The sequence below is a fragment of the Lithobates pipiens genome, unplaced genomic scaffold (assembly GCF_037356315.1).
Source record: "Lithobates pipiens isolate NorthernLeopardFrog02 unplaced genomic scaffold, aLitPip1_a1.2 Scaffold_3, whole genome shotgun sequence".
Lineage (NCBI taxonomy): Eukaryota > Metazoa > Chordata > Amphibia > Anura > Ranidae > Lithobates > Lithobates pipiens.
Window position 1 is genome coordinate 214,056,504 of NW_027507790.1, and position 21,371 is coordinate 214,077,874.

A 21,371-nucleotide genomic window follows, 5' to 3' on the forward strand; every position below is an offset into this window, starting at 1 on the left:
GGCCGATGCCAATTAATAAAAAAATGCCAAATATCGGCCGATATATCGGTCGACCTCTAGAGGTCAGTAATAGATAGGGTAGTGTATAGAGGTCAGTAATAAGTAGGACAGTGTATAGAGGTCAGTAATAGGTAGGGCAGTGTACAGAGGTCAGTAATAGGTAGGGTAGTGTATAGAGGTCAGTAATATGTAGAACAGTGTATAGAGGTCAGTAATAGGTAGGGTAGCATATAAAGGTCAGTAATAGGTAGAGTAAGTGTACAGAGTTCAGTAATATGGCGGTGTATAGAGATCAGCAATAGGTAGAGCTGTGTGCAGGTCAGTGTATAGAGGGGTCAGTAATAGGCAGGGCAGTGTACAGAGGTCAGTAATAGGTAGGGCAGTGTACAGAGGTCAGTAATTGGTAGGGCCGTGTGCAGAGGTCAATAATAGGTAGAACAGTGTGCAGAGGTCAATAATAGGTAGGGCAGTGTACAGAGGTCAGTGATAGGTAGGGTGGTGTACAGGTTGGTATATATAGGTCAATAATGGGTAGAGTGGTGTGAAGGTCGATGTATACAGGTCAGTAATCGGTAGGGCATTGTGCAGGTTGGTGTATAGTGATCAGTAATAGGTAAGGCTTTGTGCAGGTTGGTGTGTAGAGGTCAATAATAGGTAGGAGCTGAGCGGGTCAGTGTATATAGGTCAATAATAGGTAAGGCAGTGTATTGAGGTCAGTAATATGTAGGGGAGTGTGTAGAGATCAGTAATAGGTAGGGTGGTGTATAGAGGTCAGTAATAGGTAGGGCAGTGTACAGAGGTCAGTAATTGGTAGGGTAGTGTATAGAGGTCAGTAATAGGTTGGTGTGCAGGTTGGTGTATAGAGATCAGCAAAAGTTAGGGCGGTGTGCAGATCAGGTGTATAGAGGTCAGTAATAGGTAGGGGGTGTGCGGGACGGTGTATAGAGGTCAATAATAGGTAAGGCAGTGTATTGTGGTGAATAATAGGTAAGGCAGTGTATTGAGGTTAGTAATATGTGGGTGGTGTATAAAGGTCAGTAATATGTAGGACGGTGCGTAGAGATCTGTACTAGTAAGGGCAACGTACAGGAGTCAGCTGTTTGTAGGGTAGATTATAGGGGTCAGTATGGCAAAGGACAGGGTCAGTAGAAAAGGGTACAGGGGTCTGTAGAGCAGTGGACAGTGTCAGTAGGGCAGTAGTAAGTCTCAGTCATTAGGGCAGTGGATGGTGACAGTGGGGCAGTGGATGGTGTCAGTTAGTAGGGCAGAGGACGGTGGTAGTTATGGTCCGTACACATGATCCAAATATCTTACAAAAACTGTCGTCCAAGGAAGAATCGTACGATTTTCGTATCGTGTGTACACTACTTTCAACAGCCGATCACAACAGTTCATCGATATTATTCGATCAGACATGCACGAAAATTTTCCTTGTACGATTCCAAATCGTACGATTTTCGTTTAGTCAGTATAGTTGTCGTCCGAAAATACAATACAAATACAATACAACACATGACATCACTTTTGATTTTTTTTCCTGTTGTACGAGAATTTTTGTGACTTTATTTTCCTATTCAATTTCTACTTGCGGCTATTAAGCGAAAAAGGTTGTATGATCTGTTGTACAATATTCGGATCCTGTGTATGGGCCATTAGGAGGGCAGTGGATGGTGACAGTAGGGCAGAGGATGGTGTCAGTATGGGCAGAGAATGGTGTCAGTAGGGTAGAGGATGGTGTCAGTAGGGCAGAGGGCAGAGGATGGTGTCAGTAGGGCAGAGGATGGTGTCAGTAGGGCAGAGGATGGGGTCAGTAGGGCAGAGGATGGGGTCAGTAGGGCAGAGGATGGGGTCAGTAGGGCAGAGGGCAGAGGATGGGGTCAGTAGGGCAGAGGATGGTGTCAGTAGGGCAGAGGATGGGGTCAGTAGGGCAGAGGATGGGGTCAGTAGGGCAGAGGATGGGGTCAGTAGGGCAGAGGATGGGGTCAGTAGGGCAGAGGATGGGGTCAGTAGGGCAGAGAATGGGGTCAGTAGGGCAGAGGATGGGGTCAGTAGGGCAGAGGATGGGGTCAGTAGGGCAGAGGATGGTGTCAATTAGTAGAGCAGTGCACAGTGTCAGTTAGTGGGGCAGTGGATGGTGTCAGTTAATAGAGTGTCAGTTAGTAGGCTCACTCCAGTTTTCTGGCTCAGGCTTTACCTTTGCAAAGGGGTTCCCTGAGTTGTAGTTCACTAGACATGGAATGCAAGAAGATGGCTGCACCCTGAAGCAGCAGTTAAAGTGCATTATCTCTCTGGTAGTTTGGAGTATCCCAAGACTTACCTGCACCCTACCCAAGTATACCAGCAAATAAACTACAAAAAAAAAGACTTGCATTGCCTGCTTTCAGAGTTGAGTGACTGAACTGCTGTGTGCCTAGCTGTCACGTGGCTCACAGGGAATGGAGCCTGAGGTAATGCAACCAGCCCAGTCTGGTGCTTGCTCTACATGTGCATGCTCCCAGTCGACTTTTTGCTATTACACTGTGAGCGTCAATGCCAACACACAACCTCATGGAAAGCCACTAACCTGTTCCCTTCTCCTCCTCTTTACTCAAAGCAAATTAAGGGGCAGCTGCTGGTGCCCATGATGTCCCTTTGGCACCTAATAAGTGTGCTCCCAGACAGGAGGGACCTGGAGTTGGCAGTGGTGCATAGCAAAATAAATTAAGTCTTTTTGCCCCTACACGCATTCACTTATGTTCTGGGGCAAAATTAACAGGGAGCTTGGAGTTAATAAAAAAAAAAAAAGTCTGGGAGTTTGGATGTTGTTTATGGTTGTCTGTTAAAAGATACACCCTCTCTATTTTGCAGACAGAAGAGTTTGGAAATCAAAAATGATGGCAAATCTTCCAGTAGGCACACATGTTTTGGGGATAGTTCTCAAAGTGGAGATTTCCCCTCACATTGGAGAGAATCTCTTTCACTTCCTGTTGTGTCTCTGGCACAGGAAGTGAAGGAACCTATCGTCAATGAGACACAGATATTGTCAGGGATTTGAACCCGATTTGGCGCTCCTATTATTGTCTGTAGAGCTGGTAATTATGCAGGCACCATCTGAATGTGAAGGCTGATTTTTGGGTATGTACAGTAGTAGATAAGGAAGGAGATAATGAGAACCAGTAGAGGGTTGTTTATACAAAGGTACACCTGTTTTGTAAAATGTATCAAAACCCCCAAAAAAATGTGATATATTGCAGGTTACCAGTTCTTAGAGGAGGTGGCTGTATTTGTTTTCTTTTTTTCCCAAGCTATTTTCCCCTTATTTTCACCTTTACTTCTGTGAATAACATTTCCTGTCTCTCCATGTCTACACTCTTTCTACACTGTTTTAGCAAAGAAAGTCACGATTGATTCTCTAGCCACCACATCTAAGGACTGATATATTACATTTTTGTTATGGGCACTATTATGCTTTGCCTTGGATAGGGGAAGCTTGAATTTACTTTATGCTTGGATCAGGGTAGTATTACAAGTACATATAATGGATGTAGTCCAACCTAATGCTGTTTGCTTCTCTCTCCAGATTCAGATGGGCTACCCCAAGCTTCTTTGAAAAACGAGGAACATTCTGACAACTCAGTAATATTACATAGCCTGACTATATCAGGTAAAATCTACATTTATGCTATAAAGCTTTTTAAAGTTCGAGAACTAGTCCGAACATTAGTGATTTGTTTCTTCAATATACTTCAGATGTATCAGTAGAATGTTTGGTTTTCATTGGTACTTTCGTTTTTGATGCTGGCATTCTGACGCAAAGCATGGTCAAAATAAGCACCCATGCCTCTCAGGTATAACCTATGCCTATTGCCACTTCTGTCCCTCTTCTTCACCATAAAACTTAACCTATTTCCTAACACTGACCACTAAAGAGAATCCATTTGTTTGCCCATTCAGGCACCCTCCACCTCTTATTTCACTTGCACGTCCCTGTCTCTCCATTCACTCCTCCCTCACATGACTGCGTTTAAGGCTGTTGACTGGCCCATTTTGCCCAAGTACTGGTCACATACTCCATCAAACCTAGAAGTCCTAGGTGTTTCTTAGTGCTCCCACAGAGGAATGGGGAGGAAAGTTGAGTATCGTGGTGGTGTGGGGGGATGTTCTTATCATATTAATCAGTCACTTTTTCTAGAATGGGTATAGTGACAGATTGTCTTTAAAGTGGAGTTCTACCCCCTGACCCACCCCCCCCACAAAAAAAGTCATCAACTCCAAATACTGTAGCTGCTGACATTTAGCATCCCTGTCCAGGGATCCCACGATGTTGGCACCCCAGACGATTTTTGCTTCGGCTCTCGTGTGCTGCCGCCGCCATTCAGTTCCCTAGGAAGGAGGGGGGGCCAAACTTCAGAGGGACATCGCCGCGGAGCAGTCTCCTGGAAGTGGGGACAGGTACCTGTCAAAAGCAAGAACCCCCCTTAGAAGGTGCCAAATGTGGCACTGGAGGGGGGAGGAAGCAGATAAGTGGGGCTTCCACTTTTGAGTGGAACTCCGATTTAACCCCTATTGAACTATTACCTTATGCACTAAAATTATTGGTGCTCAGTTTTTTCTAATTCAAATGAGTTTGCAATTCTTTATAAATAAAATAGGCCACCTAGTCTATCACCTGTTATCTAACTGAAGTGATAAGATATTAATTAAATATTAATGAAGCTGAACTCCAGGCAGACATAAAAGGCGTAGAAAGTTGATGGCAGAAAAAGACCAAGTAGTCCATTGGGTCTGCTTGTTTTGGGGGGGGGGGGGGGTTGTGGAGGTGGGGTGAATAACCTTTTTGTCTAGGTATAGATCTGTTTCTCCCAAGCATATTCAAATTCAAATTCAACTCATTACTGCTGGATTTCTGTCCAAGCGTTCAGCGACCCATTCTTTTTCCGTACCACCACTATGAGAGAAGCATAGGGGCTTTGGGATTCTCGGATGATACCTGCTCTTTCAAATTCTGCCAATTGTTCATGAATTCACTCGTCGAGAATGCAGCCTGCCATCTCAGGAGCTGAGTCTTCACTCTTTTTGCCATTTAGTAGAGAGAAGAGTGTTCTTCGGATAGAACTCCTCGACAGGGATCCCATCTTTCAGACGGTGGGACAGGGGTAGCTGTATTTACTTGTCCCAGCAACATCGGAGCCATCATCTTCACTGGCGAGGCCGTCATGTTGTGGAAACTGACTGAGTCCCACCTGTGACCTCTTAGCAATGCTTTGGTTGAAACCACTTTGGCAATCATCTCTACTCCCATGTCTTCTCTCTGTCTGTCCGCTTCAAGGACAATGAAAGGCACTGGTTGTTTCCAATTTAGTTTGACAGATGCCCGTTAACAGGCCTCTTCACCAGGTAACACCTTCTCACTCCGGTTCAAGTGCCAGATCTTTCCCACTTCTTCAGCTGAGGCCTTCTGTTCTTGTACCAGGCGCTGATAGGCTTGTCTCAACATGGGGTGCACACTTGTAGTGGAAGTGTCCGGCTCTTGAACAAGAGGTGTCAACAGTCTTCTGACAAGATCAGTATTAGTCCCTGATGATGAGAGAACTCTTACTGGCCTCTGGTGGGCGAGGACAGACCACTGCCAAAGTGTCAAAGGTCTCAGCTTTCCCAGCTACGGAGGGATCGAAGGTCGGCTTGATTTGAAGTTAGCCATCATAGAGGAAATTCTGAGTCCCAATGCCCCATATCTCTAGCTCTTCCAACTTCTGCAATGGCAGATGTTTGAGGTGCCTGTCAAAGAAATCTCTGTAGAGGAGGGTCACTTGAGCTTTGACATCCAGGAGAACTTTGGTGTAGATTGCCTCTACTTGGAGGGAGACAACGGGAGAAGGTCCTACTAGCTTGGCAGGGAATTTGTGGGAAGTAGCAACCTTGGCCTGTTCAGTGACTTGTATCCACGCTCCTTTCTTGTAGAAGTTCTGATCTGGCTTGAGTCTCCATTGAGCTCTGGGAGTCTGGTGTGCATGACTCTCCGAGCATGGGTCAAAGGGAGAGGGCCATTGGGTCACTCAGAGGCAACAACTGAAGCCCTCTGCACGGGTTTGGACTTCTCTTTGTGTCTTTGGTTTTTCTGGAGCTAGCTAATGTAGATGGGCACCCAGTTGACTCTTTCATCCGGAGCCCTCTGGAGTTTCCCGCTGGCTTTTGGCGCTGTGCTTCAGGCTTCACTGGACTTGGGCATACTCATCGATAATGTCCAACTCCTCCACAGTTGAAGCACACTTCATTATTCATCCATCCTGTGACCAAAGGCTCAAGTGACCAGTTCCCCGGAAGGCCCGACTGGCTATCTTGTAACCGGATCTGCCCACGCCCTCAGGAACACCAGGAGATATAGCCGGGATTCCTCACAGGCTGGATGTCTGTTGCCGTCCGACTCCTGGAACCGTGGAAGAATCAGCACATCGACCTCTGGAGCTGTGGCAGGATCAAGAGAGGCTGCTGAATGCACAGCTCTGTGTGTGTCAGCTCACATTACATTACTCAGTCAGCGAAAACAGGAAGAAAAAGGGGGTGAAAAAGCCCATGCAGACATGACAGCCAGCTCTCTCCCCTCTCCTCGTAGGCTGGAAAACCTGTGAACATGCAGCCTATCTGTTTTAATGTAAGCCTTTGGCTGCAATAGCCGCTGCAATAGTCAAATATGTCCCTGTACAAACTTCCATAGTGTGGCTGGCTTTGTGCCATTCTGATGTTTCAGCTATAGTTCAGCTTCTAAATCATAATGTTTGCTCGATCGTTGTGTAAGCAATCTCTATTTATCTCTCTCCAGACTTGTCATCCAAGGACGCAGAAGAAAACATCATTCTGGACAGCCCAGTGCTTCTGAAACTAGAATGTATTCTGAAAGCAGCCGACTCCATGCAGATTTCCAATCTAACATGGATACATGGAGAGGAAGAAATCAACAAAGAGCTCTATTCAGAAAATAATACAGCTGGTGAATGGCACACCACACTGAAGTGAGTATTATGTGTGTGTTCATCAGTCAGCACTGTCAAAATGAACATGCTGACATTGGACAAAGTGTCTCTATGTATTTAGATGTTTGGGTAAATTTGTCCATCTGAAGAGAGTTAAAATTGTCCATTTCATTTGGCAAACTTTACATAGTACTGTGTACAGAGAGGTCAGAGCTAATATGCAGTTGACCACCAGACAAACATTCAGCCTTTTATTGGGTTACCCTGTGATCAGGAGTTGGATTTATGTGTCAAGAGTCTGTTACTCTGACACCTTATATTCAGCTTATAATTTAACCACTTCAGCCCCGGAAGGTTTCACCCCCTTCCTGACCAGAGTATTTTTTTATCGATACGGCACTGCGTTGCTTTAACTCACAATAGCGCTGTACCCAAATAAAATTTATGTCCCTTTTCCCCATAAATAGAGCTTTCTTTTGATGGTATTTGATCACCTCTGCGGTTTTTATTTTTGCGCTATAAACAAAAAAAATTAAAAAAAAAAACTATATTTTTTACTTTCTGCCTTTAAAACATATCCAATAAAATTTTTTTAAAGATCTAATTTCTTCATCAATTTAGGCCAATATGTGTTCTGCTACATATTTTTCGTAAAAAAAAATCCCAAAAAGTGTATATTGATTGGTTGCGCAAAAGCTATAGCATCTACAAACTATGGGATATATTTATAGAATTAATTTTTCTTTGGCAGTCAGCGATTTTAAGCGGGACTGTGACATTGCGGCGGACAAATCTGACACTTTTTGGGGACCAGTGACACCAATACAGTGATCAGTGCTAAAAAAAAAACTGTCACTGTATAAATGACACTGGCAAGGAAGGGGATAACATCAGGGGCGATCAAAGGGTTAAGTGTGCTCCCAGGGAGAGCTTTCTAATTGTGGGGGGAATGTCGTTACATAGTTATATAGTAGGTCAGGTTGAAAAAAGACACAAGTCCATCAAGTCCAACATATGGACAAGAGGGGGGAAATGCTTAGCAGAAACACAAGATCTCCATTTTCCTCCCTCACAGAATGGCGGTCTATTTTGGAGAGTTCCCATAGCCAAACAGGAAGTGAGAGGAAATCCCTGAAAATTAAGGGAATCCCTAGGGGACCCCCAGGTCAACAGAACGAGTGCCCCTATTGAAAGATTTCCCCTCTATTACTTTTCTGGGGACAAGCCCAAATTTGGAATTTTCTTCGCTTTCACATTCAACAATGGTAATGGTAAACAGGACAAATATAGAGGGTCAATCTCCTTAGAACAGACAGCAATAAAAACGTATAGGTGTTCTAATCTCTCTCTACTCTATCCAAAACGAAAAGTTTTGCCTTAAGTTATAAGGTAACCACTTCCCGCTCGGCTTATTGTAAAAAATCAGCCAAGCGGGAGTCTCCTGCTCACTCTAGAAGCCACACCGGGGCTCGATCAGTCACCTGCCTGTGTTCACTGGGCACAGCGTATAACAGGTCATTGTACCAGGCCAGCTCCAGTACCATGTGATCACTGTCACCAATCACAGTGATCACATGGCAGTTGTACATAGCCATTCATTGTGTACTATTGTGATGATCTCTGTGATTGGTCGCAATGATCGCATGGTACAGACAGGGCCAATCACAGTGTATATGTACCATGTGCTAGCTGTGACCAATCACAACTGTCACAATAGTACACCCTTTGAATAAAGGTATGCTTCTCATAAGACCAGGTTAAAAAATCAAGGAAGAGTACAAAAGCATAAATAAACTAAAAAAGCAGCTTTTGCTTGCTGTATTTATCAGCGTATAGCACGCACTTTTTTCCCCTTAAAATCAGGGGAAAATCACGGGTGCATGCTATCGCCGATCCCCTGCCGATCGTGAGCTTCCCTGTGGCTTTCGCCCATTCTCTGCAGCTTTAGACTATTTTAGGCCGCTCTCGGCGGCTTTTGGAAAGCAGAAAGCTGCCGAGAACGGCTGAGTGCTGTCGAAAATAGCCAAAAGCCGCCGAGAATTGACAAGAGCTACCGAGCGCTGCCAAGATACACAGGACATCCACTCTGTATCTCAGCGGCGACCATTTTTAAATGGCAAGCCTGCAACGACACTGACAAGGCTGCAAATGACTGACAAGGCTGCAATGCAAGGCTGCAAATGACTGACAAGGCTAAATGCAAGGCTGCAAATGACTGACAAGGCTGCAATGCAAGGCTGCAAATGACACTGATAAGGCTGCATTGATGGGCATTTAAATGTAAGTTTTTTTCCTTAAACTTCCCTCCTAAAAGTTTTTTCCCCTCCTAAACTTAGGGTGCGTGTTATACGCCAGCACCGTGTTATACGCTGATAAATACGGTACCTTTAATCTGTAGTTGTCCTCCGCCACTAAGTGTTGCCATTCTTCTAGGTTAATTGACGTCAACCGCCAATCAACCCTGTGACCAATCACAGCTGTCACAATAGTACACCCTGTAAATAAGGGGATGCCATTCATAGCACCAGGGTAGAAAATCCAGCAAGAGTACAAAAGCATAAAATAATTGAAAAAGCAGCTTTTTCTGCCTTACTTACCTTTAATCTGGAGTTGTCCCCGGCCACTAAGTGCTGCCATTCTTCCAGGTTAATTGCTGTCCACCATCATTCAACCTACATCAGTTGCTAGGGAAAAAGCAAGAAACTAGAGGGGAAATATTTTGTTGGAACATGCATAGAACTACAACACCAACCACACAAGTATATATAGAAAGAGAAAATATTAAAACATAACTCCACTTTTGTTGAGAAAAAAACATTCCCTCTGCGTAAGCTCTGTACATTGCAGGGATTATAACAACTTTGTTGCAGACTCCTCCCTTTTGTTATTCTGAAGAAATCGCTTTGTATTTGTCTGTGCCTCTGTTCTGAGTGGGTCCAATGGAAGTGGTTTCATAATTAACTGTCAGCTGTGCAGCTGCAGGGCACTAAAGAGGAAATCTGCTGGGCCTGCATCCCTTTAGACGTGTTCCTATTTAAAGTATGTCTCCAAAAATGACATTTTAGTTGCAAGGGATGCCTGAAATCTGACTTGTATCTTAGGTAGACTTCTGGGGAAATTGGTGAGCCAATCACACAAGCAGGAAATGATGTTTCTGGGGAGTGGTCAGTGGTCAGTACATATTCTCTGTACAGAACAACTCCATGTAGCCATATTGCATTACATTCTCAGAAAATTATGGCAGCTGCAGATTGAAAAGGAAAGGTAATTTTCAATAACATTCAACGGCAATATGATTAGTGTCACAATTACAGTATATTCACTATATTAATGTTTCTTTGCTATTTTTTCCCCACGAAAGTGGAGTTACCTTTAAGCAATCAATACATAATTAGCAATGCAACCTTAAGAATGAATGTGTATCTCAAATCTCAGAGTGAAGGCTAGTGAGATGTATATTATTCTGGTATTTACCTATCATTAAAAAATGTAAACAATTAAATTAACAAAATATAAAATCACATATATGTCCAGAAAAATAAAAAAAATGACACCATATACTCTTACAAAAAATGCTCATGATCCAACTTGTTGAAAATTCAATAATAATCCTCACTTGAAAGTTATATAAAGAGATGTAGGTCAAAATCAAAATTCAGTGCCCTTGGTTGTCTAAACGGTTTATCCATTGTACTTCCCGTTTCTGTAAAGTCATTTCTCGATTTCCCCCATGTGTCTATTGCGGGGTATTGCATCAATGACCAACAATTTAAGTTGTGCTACTGTGTGACCCTTCTCCACAAAATGCTTAATGGAGTATTTGTCTAGCAATGCTGTATTTTATCTTCTGGGTAGTTTCTGGTGTATATTTTCTCTTTTTTTATATATATATATATATATATATATATATATATACAATACTTGTGTGGTTAGTGTTGTAGTTCTATGCATGTTCCAATCAGAGGAAGAGCATTGACAACATAGCCTGAAACTGTAGCTCACATTAATGAAACAAATTGCATTTTTTCTCAATCTCCTTCGCATATTACCTTGTTTCTTTAATACATTTTAAGTGCAGCAATCCCAAACTTATTTTATATATATATATATATATATATATATATATATATATATATATATATATATATATACTGTATATTTAAAGTATATATATATATATGTATGTATATATATATTATGTTTAGTAATGCTGGACTTCTGCTTTAACCACTTCTGGACCAGGCCTTTATTTGACCTTTGTTGTTTAACTGCTTCCGGACCAGCCGGTTGGCTCCCCTGCGCGAGCCGTCTCTTTAAGGCGGCCCCAGTGGTGTGACCGCTCATCCGAAGTGTGTCCCCAGAGCCAATGCGAGTGCCCAGTTGGCTCGATGACCCCAGGCACCCACGATTGCTTGTTACAGAATGGGAACGGGGATGTGTGTGTGTGTAAGCATACAAATCCCGGTTCTCTCAGGGGAGAGGAGACAGATTGTGTGTTCATACAGAGTATGAACATGATCTCTCTCTCTCTCTTCCCCTAGTCAGTCCTATCTGACCCTACAGTTAGAACACACCTAGGGACCACACCGTTAAACCCTTGATTGCCGCCTAGTGTTAACCCCTTCCCTGCCAGTGTCATTTACACAGTAATCAGTGCATTTTTATAGCACTGATCGCTGTATAAATGTCACTGGTCCCAAAAAGTGTCCGATTTATCTGCGGCAATATTGCAGTCAAGAATAAAAATTGCTGATCGCCGCCATTACTAGTAAAAAAAATTAAAAAAAAATAAAAATGCCATAAATCTATCCCCTATTTTGTAGACGCTATAACTTTTGTGCAAACCAATCAATATACGCTTATTGTGATTTTTTTTTTAGCAAAAATATGTAGAAGAATACATATCAGCCTAAACTGAGGAAAAAAAAAATTGAATATTTATTATAGCAAAAACTAAAAGATATTGTGGGTTCTTTATGAAAGGCAAATCCACTTTGCACTGAATGTGCACTTGGAAGTGCAGTTGCTCTAAATCTAAGCGGTAGATCTGAAATGAGGGGAAGCTTTGCTGATTTTATCATCCGATCATGTGCAAGCTGAAATGCTGTTTTTTATTTTCCTCGCATGTCCCCTTTGGATCTACAGCAACTGTACTTCCATGTGCACTTGCAGTGCAAAGTGGATTTTCCTTTAGTAAATAACCCCCATTGTGTTTTTGAGTCCTCTTCTTTTGTTTATAGCGCAAAAAATAAAAACCGCAGAAGTGATAAAATACCACCAAAAGAGAGCATTATTTGTGGGAAAAAAGGATGTCAGTTTTGTTTGGGTACAGTGTGGCACACCCGCGCAATTGTCAGTTAAAGCGACTCAGTGTTGTAAAAAATGGCCTGGTCATTGAGCAGCTAAATCTTCTGGGGCTGAAGTGGTTAACATAGTATTTTGTGCTAGAAAATTACTTAGAACCCCCAAACATAAATATATATTTATTTATGTTTTTAGAGAATTCAAAAAAATTCTAGAGAATAAAATGAAGATCATTGCAATATTTTATTATATTTTATGTCACACCATATTTGCGCACTGGTCTTACAAAATACACTTTTTGGGGAAAAAATACACTTTTTTGAATTAAAAAAAATAAGAAAACAGTAAAGTTAGCCCAATTTTTTTTTTGCATATTGTGAAAGATTATTTTACATTTTTACGCCGAGTTAATTGATACTCAAAAAGTCAAAAAATTGCACACACTCGTGGAATAGCGACAAACTACGGTACTTACCACCTCAATACTTACACCCCATTCCTGCCCAGGCCATTTTTCAGCTTTCAGCACTGTCTCACTTTAAATGACAATTGCGCGGTCATGTTACACTGTAACCATGTGAAAGTGTTATCATTTTCTTCACACAAATAGAGCTTTCTTTTGGTGGTATTTAATCACTCCTGGGTGTTTTTTTTCCTAAAAAAAAAAAAAAAAGTCCAACAATTTAAGATTTTCTTAGTGTCTGTCAGTAAATTTTGTAAATAAGTAATTTTTCTCCTTCACTGATGGGCGCTGATGAGGTGGCACTGATAGGCTGCACTGACGGGCACTGATGAGGTGCCACTTATGGGCACTGATTAGGTGGCACTGGTGAGGAGGCACTAATATGCCACACTTATGGGTACTGATAGGTGGCACTGATATGTGGCACTGTTGAGCACTGATAGGTGGCACTGATGTACGGCACTGGGCACAGATAGGCGGCACTGATGGGCACAGATAGGTAGCACTGATAGATGGCACTGATGGGCAACATTGATGAGCATTAATGGGCAGCAGCGATGGCACTGATGGGCAGCACTGATAGCCAGCACTGACTGGCATCACTAATGGCCACTGATTGCTGGCACTTGTGGGCACAGATTGGTGGTAATTGTGGGCACAGATTGGTGGCAATTGTGGGCACTGGTTGTTACTGATTGCTGACAGTGGTGGGACTGGTTGCTGGCACTGGTTGGCACTTACTTGTAATCAGGGCACTGATGAGGCCATCATATGACATTCACCCAGAACGAGAGCCACACCGCCAAGCCATCATTTGACAGTGGGTGGATGGCAAGTGGTTAAAAGGCGAGAATTTTTACAGGTTACCCATTTAGAGTTACAGAGGAGGTCTAGTGCTAGAATTATTGGCCTCGCTCTAATGATCACGGCCATACCTCACATGTGTGGCTTTAACACCATTTACATATGTGGGTGTGACTTACGTATGCGTTTGCTTCCGTGCATGAGCTCAGAGGGATGGGGCGCTTTAATCACTTTTATTCCTATTACAAGGAATGTAAACATCCCTTGTAATAGAGATAAGCATGTCAGGCCTTCTTTATTGTGAGATCTGTGGTCAAAAAGACCTGGGATCTCACATTTACACCTAAAAGCAATAAAACAACTTTACTCTTACAAAAAACAAAACAAAAAAAGGCCCTTTAAGGCTGTTGGGCGGAAGTGACGTCAGATGTCGCTCCGGTCCTCCAAGGGCATGGGGTCGAGTGGGGGTCATCTTGCCCTCACTTGACTTCCTACAGTCCTGAAGGTCGGACTGTTTTCAGCGCTACCGTTGTCTCCAGTAAGTGGGGAAAACGCCTGGGAAGTGATGGGAGGGCACCTCTCCCACTGCCCATAAAAGTGATCCTGTGGAAAACCCGCCCCCCACTGGGTAAAAAAATATACCGGGGTTAGCTGCTGCCATAACCCCGGTATATAACTTCAAAGTAATGACGTATAAATACAGTGGAAGGTCCGGAATTGGTTAAAGTCCGACTCTATTCATTACTTTGTTTTTAGTTTTTTCTTTTGGATAGAGTACGGAAAGGGTTGGAGCTTCTGCCAGGGTGTAAGTGATGTCTATATCCCTGTAGAAAGAGAGGATTGGACCATTTTTCTGTTTACATTTATAAGTGCCCTTAGCGGTGGCTTCCATGGGGGCTTCCATATCAGCAGCTGTTAGATCTTATTCCTCCAAAAAAAGTGCTGTTTATCATAAGATTTATAATATTTTTTATTCTACGTACAGAGTGTCTGTAGCAGACGTGAACAGTACAGGAAGTTATACTTGCATTTTCAGTTCTACTACAGAAGCAAAAGCAACATTTTACATAAAAGGTAAGAAAGACCTCTTTATACATTTGTGATTGTTTTATGATGATTCCAAAAGCCTGCAGTGTTAGTTTGACACTAGAGGGAGAACTTTACAAAAAATGATGTGAGCTGATACATTTAAACAAACCAATCACAGACATCAAGAAGCCAGTTGCACAACATTACATATTGCATAGCTCCCAACTGTCCCGGATTTGGAGGGACTGTCCCTGATTTTGAGGGACTGTCGATGATTTGGAGCAATGTCTTTCCCTCATTGATCCTCATTTCTCTAATTTTGGTCTGATCCTTATAGATATATATAAAATGCACTTTTTGCCTATCAAAAAGTGTTTCTCAGTGCTAAACATTTCATCTGATTTCTAAATTGCTGCATTTGTAAATTCCAAAAGCCAATATAAAGGAATAGGAGTGGTAAAAAAAACACTTGTGTGTTTAACCAATCTTGTTTTTTTTACAATTCTCCTTTAAGGGGGCGTGGCAAGGAGTGTGCCCTATGCCTGCATACATTTGCTGATAGGTGTCCCTCATTCCCAGAATCAGGCTCCATTCGCACCTATACAGGTGCAACAATGTGCCTATGGTTTTGCCTGTATAAGTGTGTCGCATTTAGGACAGCCTGCTTATTTCAATGATAGTATAAATAATTTTTACCAGCTGCACTAGGTGATAAAATACAAAAAATCTATATATATATATATATATATATATATATATATATATATATATATATATATTGAAAGGAATATTATAATAGCTGCTACTGCTAGCACAATATTGCTGAAAAAAAACAATATATGTAAATACGTATACTAGAGGTGCAGCGATAAAATATAGATTCAGTTGTAACATTGAGTTTTCCACATAAGAGAGTCCAAAAAAAATAAAAATAAAAGTCATCAAAGTTGTTTTTAAAGTGCTCCAAAAATGTAATGAGCAAAGATTCCAGACAGAGAGCTTCATAGAAAAGACACCCCCATCAGCATCACCCAATCACACTGTCTCTTACCATCAGGTGTGGACCCCCATAGAGGAAGGTCAAACATGCAATTTGGAACACAATCCAGAATGGGAATCCAATGCAGATGTTTCACCACTCTCCTTGTACTACTCTACGAAAGGCAAATCCACTTTGCACTGAATTGGAACTTGGAAGTGCAGTCACTTTAAATCTAAGGGGTAGATCTGAAATGAGTGGAAGCTCTGCTGATTTTATAATCCAATCATATACAAGCTAAAATGCTGTTTTTATTTTCCTTGCATGTCTCCCTCAGATCTACAGAGACTTAACTTCCAAGTGCACTTGCAGTGCAAAGTGGATTTGCCTTTAGTAAATAACCCCCAGAGTGTACTAAGAACAAAATGTCCGATGCGTCCCAATGCACGATGACATCACGCTCCACGACTCCTCCCTACGCGTTTCATCGTCAATCATCACGCAGTTGTGGCGTGTGACGTCGCTGTGCACTGGAACACAGAGGCCATTTTGTTGGTTGTAAACTTTTGGCCATTTTGACATGCGGATTGGTACTTTCATTGAAGTGAATGCAATTCTTTTAAGTCAATAAGAAAATATTCAGTGCAGATATACCCAATATTGCTGATACATATATATGTGTATATGCCCATATATATATATATTGATTGCCAGCTAAACACTGTAAGGACAATACATAAACTCCTCAATGGAATATAAAGCAGAAATCAGTGCAATGCAAACAAAATTAACATATTAAAAGCATTCAATAAAAAAGAAGTCCATGAAAAAAATACAGGATTGCAGGAAACACAGAAAATGTGGATTGTAAAAAATGGTAAACCCTGTGGGAAAACTGTCCAATGTCAGACATAAAAGCGTGAAAGATTGAGTCCAGCCCATCCACCACAGACAAAACAGCCTCTCACCGCCTTAATGAGACCGGAACAGTCAACTTGCAATTTTTCCACACCATGAGGATATATGTTCCAAGGGTCAATCCACAATGTAGATATCACTGGCTCCACCAGTCATGTATATACAAATAAGAACAAAACATATAGTGCTCTCCGTAAACACACCGATTTTATATAAAAAGATAAAATTCACTTACAAACAAAGCTATTCCACCAAGTGCATGTGTATGGGCATATCAGTATACAGACAGTAGATTCAAAGATGGTCGTGGGTCACTGCAGATGTAGCTACTAACCCCCCCCCCATACGCGTTATGTCCATACACAGGACTTAATCAGTTTATTGATTTAAATCAATAAACCCTTGTGAATATACTACACTATCTTATGCATTCTGGGTTTTTCCCTATTTTTATCTGGGACACCTTAGTGGAGAGCATCGGCAGAGTGGGAGAGTAGTAGTAGTAAGAGGAGAGTGGTGGGGACTCTGATGTGAAGGGGGCTTCTGATGAGGACTGGTGTGAAGGGGGCTTCTGTAGGGGACTCTGATGTGAAGGGGGCTGCTGGTGGGGACTCTGATGTGAAGGGAGCTTCTGATAGGGACTCAATCTATTTCACTTTGGTAAATCAACTCCATAGAGTCCAAGAGAGACAAGAGCAGTATATTGTAGAAAGCTTCAACAAAATACAACGAGGCCCAGCAGGCATAGCTCCCAACTGTCCCTGTTTTGGAGCAATGTCCCTCTGTCCCTCGTTCCCCCTCATTTGTCCCCCATTTTGGTCTGATCTATATAGTTGTATAGAGAATTCACTATTTATCTTTTAAAAAGTGTTTCCCAGTGCTAAACCTTTCATCCAAATTCTAAATTGTTGCATTTGAAAATGTTAAAAGCCAATATAAAGGAATAGTAGTAGTAAAAAAAAGCCCTTGTGGATTTAATTAACCTTTTCTTGGTTAATTCTCCTTTAAGGGGGTGTGGCAGGGGGCATGTCCAATGCCTACATACTTTTGTTAGTATGTGTCCCTCATTCCCATCGCAAAATGTTGGGAGGTATGCCAGCAGGCTGCCTGGGACCACTTACAAACAAACGCAGCAATCTTGGATTGATGCCGACAGCGTCCTAGGAACCGGATTGTGGCCTGACCAGTCCACACCAAAAGGGAGGCTTCCTGTGAGGAGATGGCATAGTTCCTGTACTTCTCCTCTGGAACCTCTCCCTGACGCTAAACACTGTCCCCGATAGATGTGAAACCTGTCCCTACACTAACCACTTACATGATGTGCACCAAATAAGGGAGCCAGGGCTTTAACCAGTCCCCCCCCCGGCCTATAGTGCAAAGATGGCCAGGCGGGACCGCTCTAGATCTGAATGGATGTCATATGACACCCTCGCCAAAAATGCATCTTGTGCGTCCCCCACGAAAAAAAAGTACAGGCATACCCCACTTTTAAGTACACAATGGGGTTTATTTACTAAAGCTGGAAAGTGCAAAATCAGGCTCACTTCTGCATAGAAACCAATGAGCTTCCAGGTTTTATTACCAAAGCTTAATTGAACAAGCTGAGGTTAGAAGCTCATTGGTTTCTATGTAGAAGTGAGCCTGATTTTGCACTTTCCAGCTTTAGTAAATAAACTCCATTGTGTACTCAAAAATGGAGTATGCCTATACTTTTTTTTTCCTTTTACATACTGTCACCAATCAGTGTTCGATCACCACCACGCCATTATATGATGATGCTGTACTGCACTAGAAACAGTATGTAAAATAAATTGTGAAAGCGATTTTTTTTTTTACATTTCTGCATTTTCCAAAAAATTGTGACAACAAATTACAACTTCAAAAAACTCGCCATGCCTCTTACTAAATACTACATTCCAAAAAGCAGGTAATTTGGGAGATATCTGTACTGTCCTGCCATTTTCGGGCCTCAATAAATTAGATAGGACATCAGTATATCAGGATTGATCGATTTTCCGATATATATACCATAATTTGTGGACTCTCTGGAAAAGAAGAAAGAAATGGCTGCACATCTAGAACTCCAGATTGCCTTTTATTGTTCACAAGGATAACACCAAATACACCAACATATGGTAATGATTAAGTACAAGATGTATGTGTGAAACGCGTCTACGTGACCATATGTTGGTGTGTTTGGTGTTATCCTTGTGAACAATAAAAGGCAATCAGGAGTTCTGGATGTGCAGCCATTTCTTTCTTCTTTTCCAAGTTTCCCATGGGGCTGGCACTCTATGAGACATTCCAACCAGTCTCTGATCATACACCTGGAGCAGCGGTTTTTTTTCTTATGTATTGTGGACTCTATAACTTTCCTACAGATTAAATAATATACACTGATTTGGGTTATTCTCACCAAAGAAAGGTAGTAAAATGGAAAATTGTATACTCACCTTTCCGTAATTTTCCTTTCCTGACGCATCTTCATGGCAGCACACACTGGGTTGTGACTCCGCCCCCACAACCTGACAGGATTGGATTAGCTATAAATTTGAAGGGGAGACACCCTGCTGCATTCTCTGTAAATATCATCACAAAAGAAACAGGGAGGGCAACTGTGTGCTGCCATGAAGATGCGTCAGGAAAGGAAAATTACGGAAAGGTGAGTATACAATCTTCCATTTTCCTGACGCCTTCATGGCAGCACACACTGGGAAATAACTCGCCAGTTGGGTGGGTGCAAGTAAAATAATATTTATTCCTTATAATGCTGAAGAATTGGCTCTAATGACGGATCTGCCGAAGTCAGCCATGGATAAATGAGCAGAATCCACCTTGTAGTGGGAAATAAAGGTATTCCTGGAGGACCACGTTGCTGCCCTGCATATTGTCTCTGGTGAGACCCTGCAATACGCTGCCCAAGAGGTAGCCACTGCCCTAGTTGAATGAGCCCTGATGTCTTCAAGAATCGCCATATGCTGGGTGGAGTAAGCTTTTTTAATGGTTCTGACTAACCAGGATGCAATAGTGCATGAGGAGGCGGCTTGCCCACGCCTGGTTCCATGGGGAATGATCAAAAGAGAGTTAGTTTTCCTAAAAGAGGTGGTAGCAGTTAAGTAGTTCATGATGGTTGTTTTGACATCTAGTGGATGAGGATTACCCTGATCGTCCGTGAAGGATGGAAGGATGATGGTTGTAATGGAAGGAAGTTGCCACTTTGGGTATGAAGTGTTCGGAATCAGAAGGTCTGAGGACTACTTTGTCAGGAAAGAGAACTAACTTAATGCTTGGATCTCCGACATTCTCCTAGCTGATGTAATCACAATGAGAAAAGACAGTTTTAAAGTCAAGTCCCATAAAGAGATAGTTTCAAATGGAACAAACGGAGGAGAAGCGAAAGCATGGAGAACTATTGAAAGATCCCATAATGGAAAGACTGGCCTCCTGGGGGGTTTAATGTTTAGATAGGCTCTGTAAATTGGATTACCAATGGGTGGAATGCCCACTTAGTATCTGTTTTAGCTGACAGAGCTGATACCTGAACCTTTAGGGTACTTAAGCTTAGACCCTTGTTGACCCCCGACTGGAGGAATTCCAGGACCTGAGAGGGTTGCGGAGAAAGGGAATTCCATCCTTTCTGTTGTGCCATGAAGCAGAATCTTCCCCAAACCTTTGAATAGATGGTATTGGTAGTGGCTTTCTTGGCTTGCATCAGGGTTGACTTCATGAGAACAGCCTTGCGCTCTTAGTCTAGCCCTCTCAATCTCCAGGCCATCAAGTGCAATTTCTCTGATGCAGGATGTAAAAATTGACCTTGAGACAGAAGATCCGGAGTTATTGGGAGAGGAACTGGAGGTTGAAGGCTGAGCTGTAAGAGTCGTGAACCACGGCCTCCTCGGCCACAGTGGAATAATCATAAATACCGTCACCGAGGATCTCCTAAGCCTGGATACACAATTAACGGAGTTGGAGGGAATATATACCCCAACTTGAAGTTCCATGGGTGAACTAGACAGTCCACTCCCTCCACCGATGGGAATGAACCTCTTGACAGGAATCTGTGGCACTTGGTATTCGTCGGAGTGGCTGCTAAATCTACTTCCGGCGTGCCCCAGATTTCCGTAAGGAGGGAGAAAGTCCGAGGGTTCAACCACCACTCGTTGTTGGATAGCGTTTCTCGACTCAGGCAGTCGGGTGTTCTGTGCCGCTGGGACATACACTGCTTTTAAACTTGTTAGATGTATCTGAGCCCATTCCAAGATGGGTCGAACTTCTTCCATCAAGGTGGCACTCCTGGTACCCCCTTGCTTCTGAACATAAGACACTGCTACTTGGTTGTCCTGAGCACATTCTTGTCCGTCAGAAATGGTGCAAATGCCCTTAAGGCATAAACGGCTTCCCTGAGCTCTAAAATGTTCGAGACCAAACCTTGAGCCTGAACATGCCACTGGCCCTGGGCTGCCTGGTCTTGATAGTGGGCCCCCCAACCGTTCTGGCAGGCATCCGAAGTGACTACTTCCGGGTCTGGAGGGACTATCGGTTTGTATTTCCTGAGATTGCTCGGGCGCGTCCACCACCATATCGATTGCTTCACCGATCTGGAGATGAAGATGGGCTGACGCATTGAGACTCCATCCCACTGCCTGAGGAATGAGTTCTGTAAGGTTCTCATGTGTCACTGTGCCCATCGCACCATGGGTATGGTTGCGGACATGGACCCTAGTACACTCAGACAGGCTCTGGCTGGTAAGTGATTCCTTGATAGCAGCTTCTGCATTTTCTGTATCAGAGGCCGGATCTTCTCTTGTGGGAGCTGTATCTTGTTTGTTTTGGTGTTTAGATCTGCCCCTAAAAATATCATATTTTGTGTCGGTCGCAGACAGCTCTTTTCCCAATTAATTATCCACCCACTTCTGGAGGGTTG

The 21,371-nt window shown here is 42.7% G+C and overlaps 1 protein-coding gene across 2 annotated transcripts in view; it reads left to right on the forward strand.

Annotated features, from left to right (window-relative positions):
- EMB (embigin) overlaps positions 1-21,371 on the forward strand; it is a 71,119-nt gene that overhangs the window by 26,851 nt on the left and 22,897 nt on the right. For both annotated transcript variants that reach the window (XM_077462770.1, XM_077462769.1), the window contains exons 2-4: positions 3,560-3,643; positions 6,800-6,989; positions 14,507-14,595. In XM_077462770.1, coding sequence (XP_077318896.1) covers positions 3,560-3,643; positions 6,800-6,989; positions 14,507-14,595 — 363 coding nt within the window. The remainder of the gene's footprint in view (positions 1-3,559; positions 3,644-6,799; positions 6,990-14,506; positions 14,596-21,371) is intronic.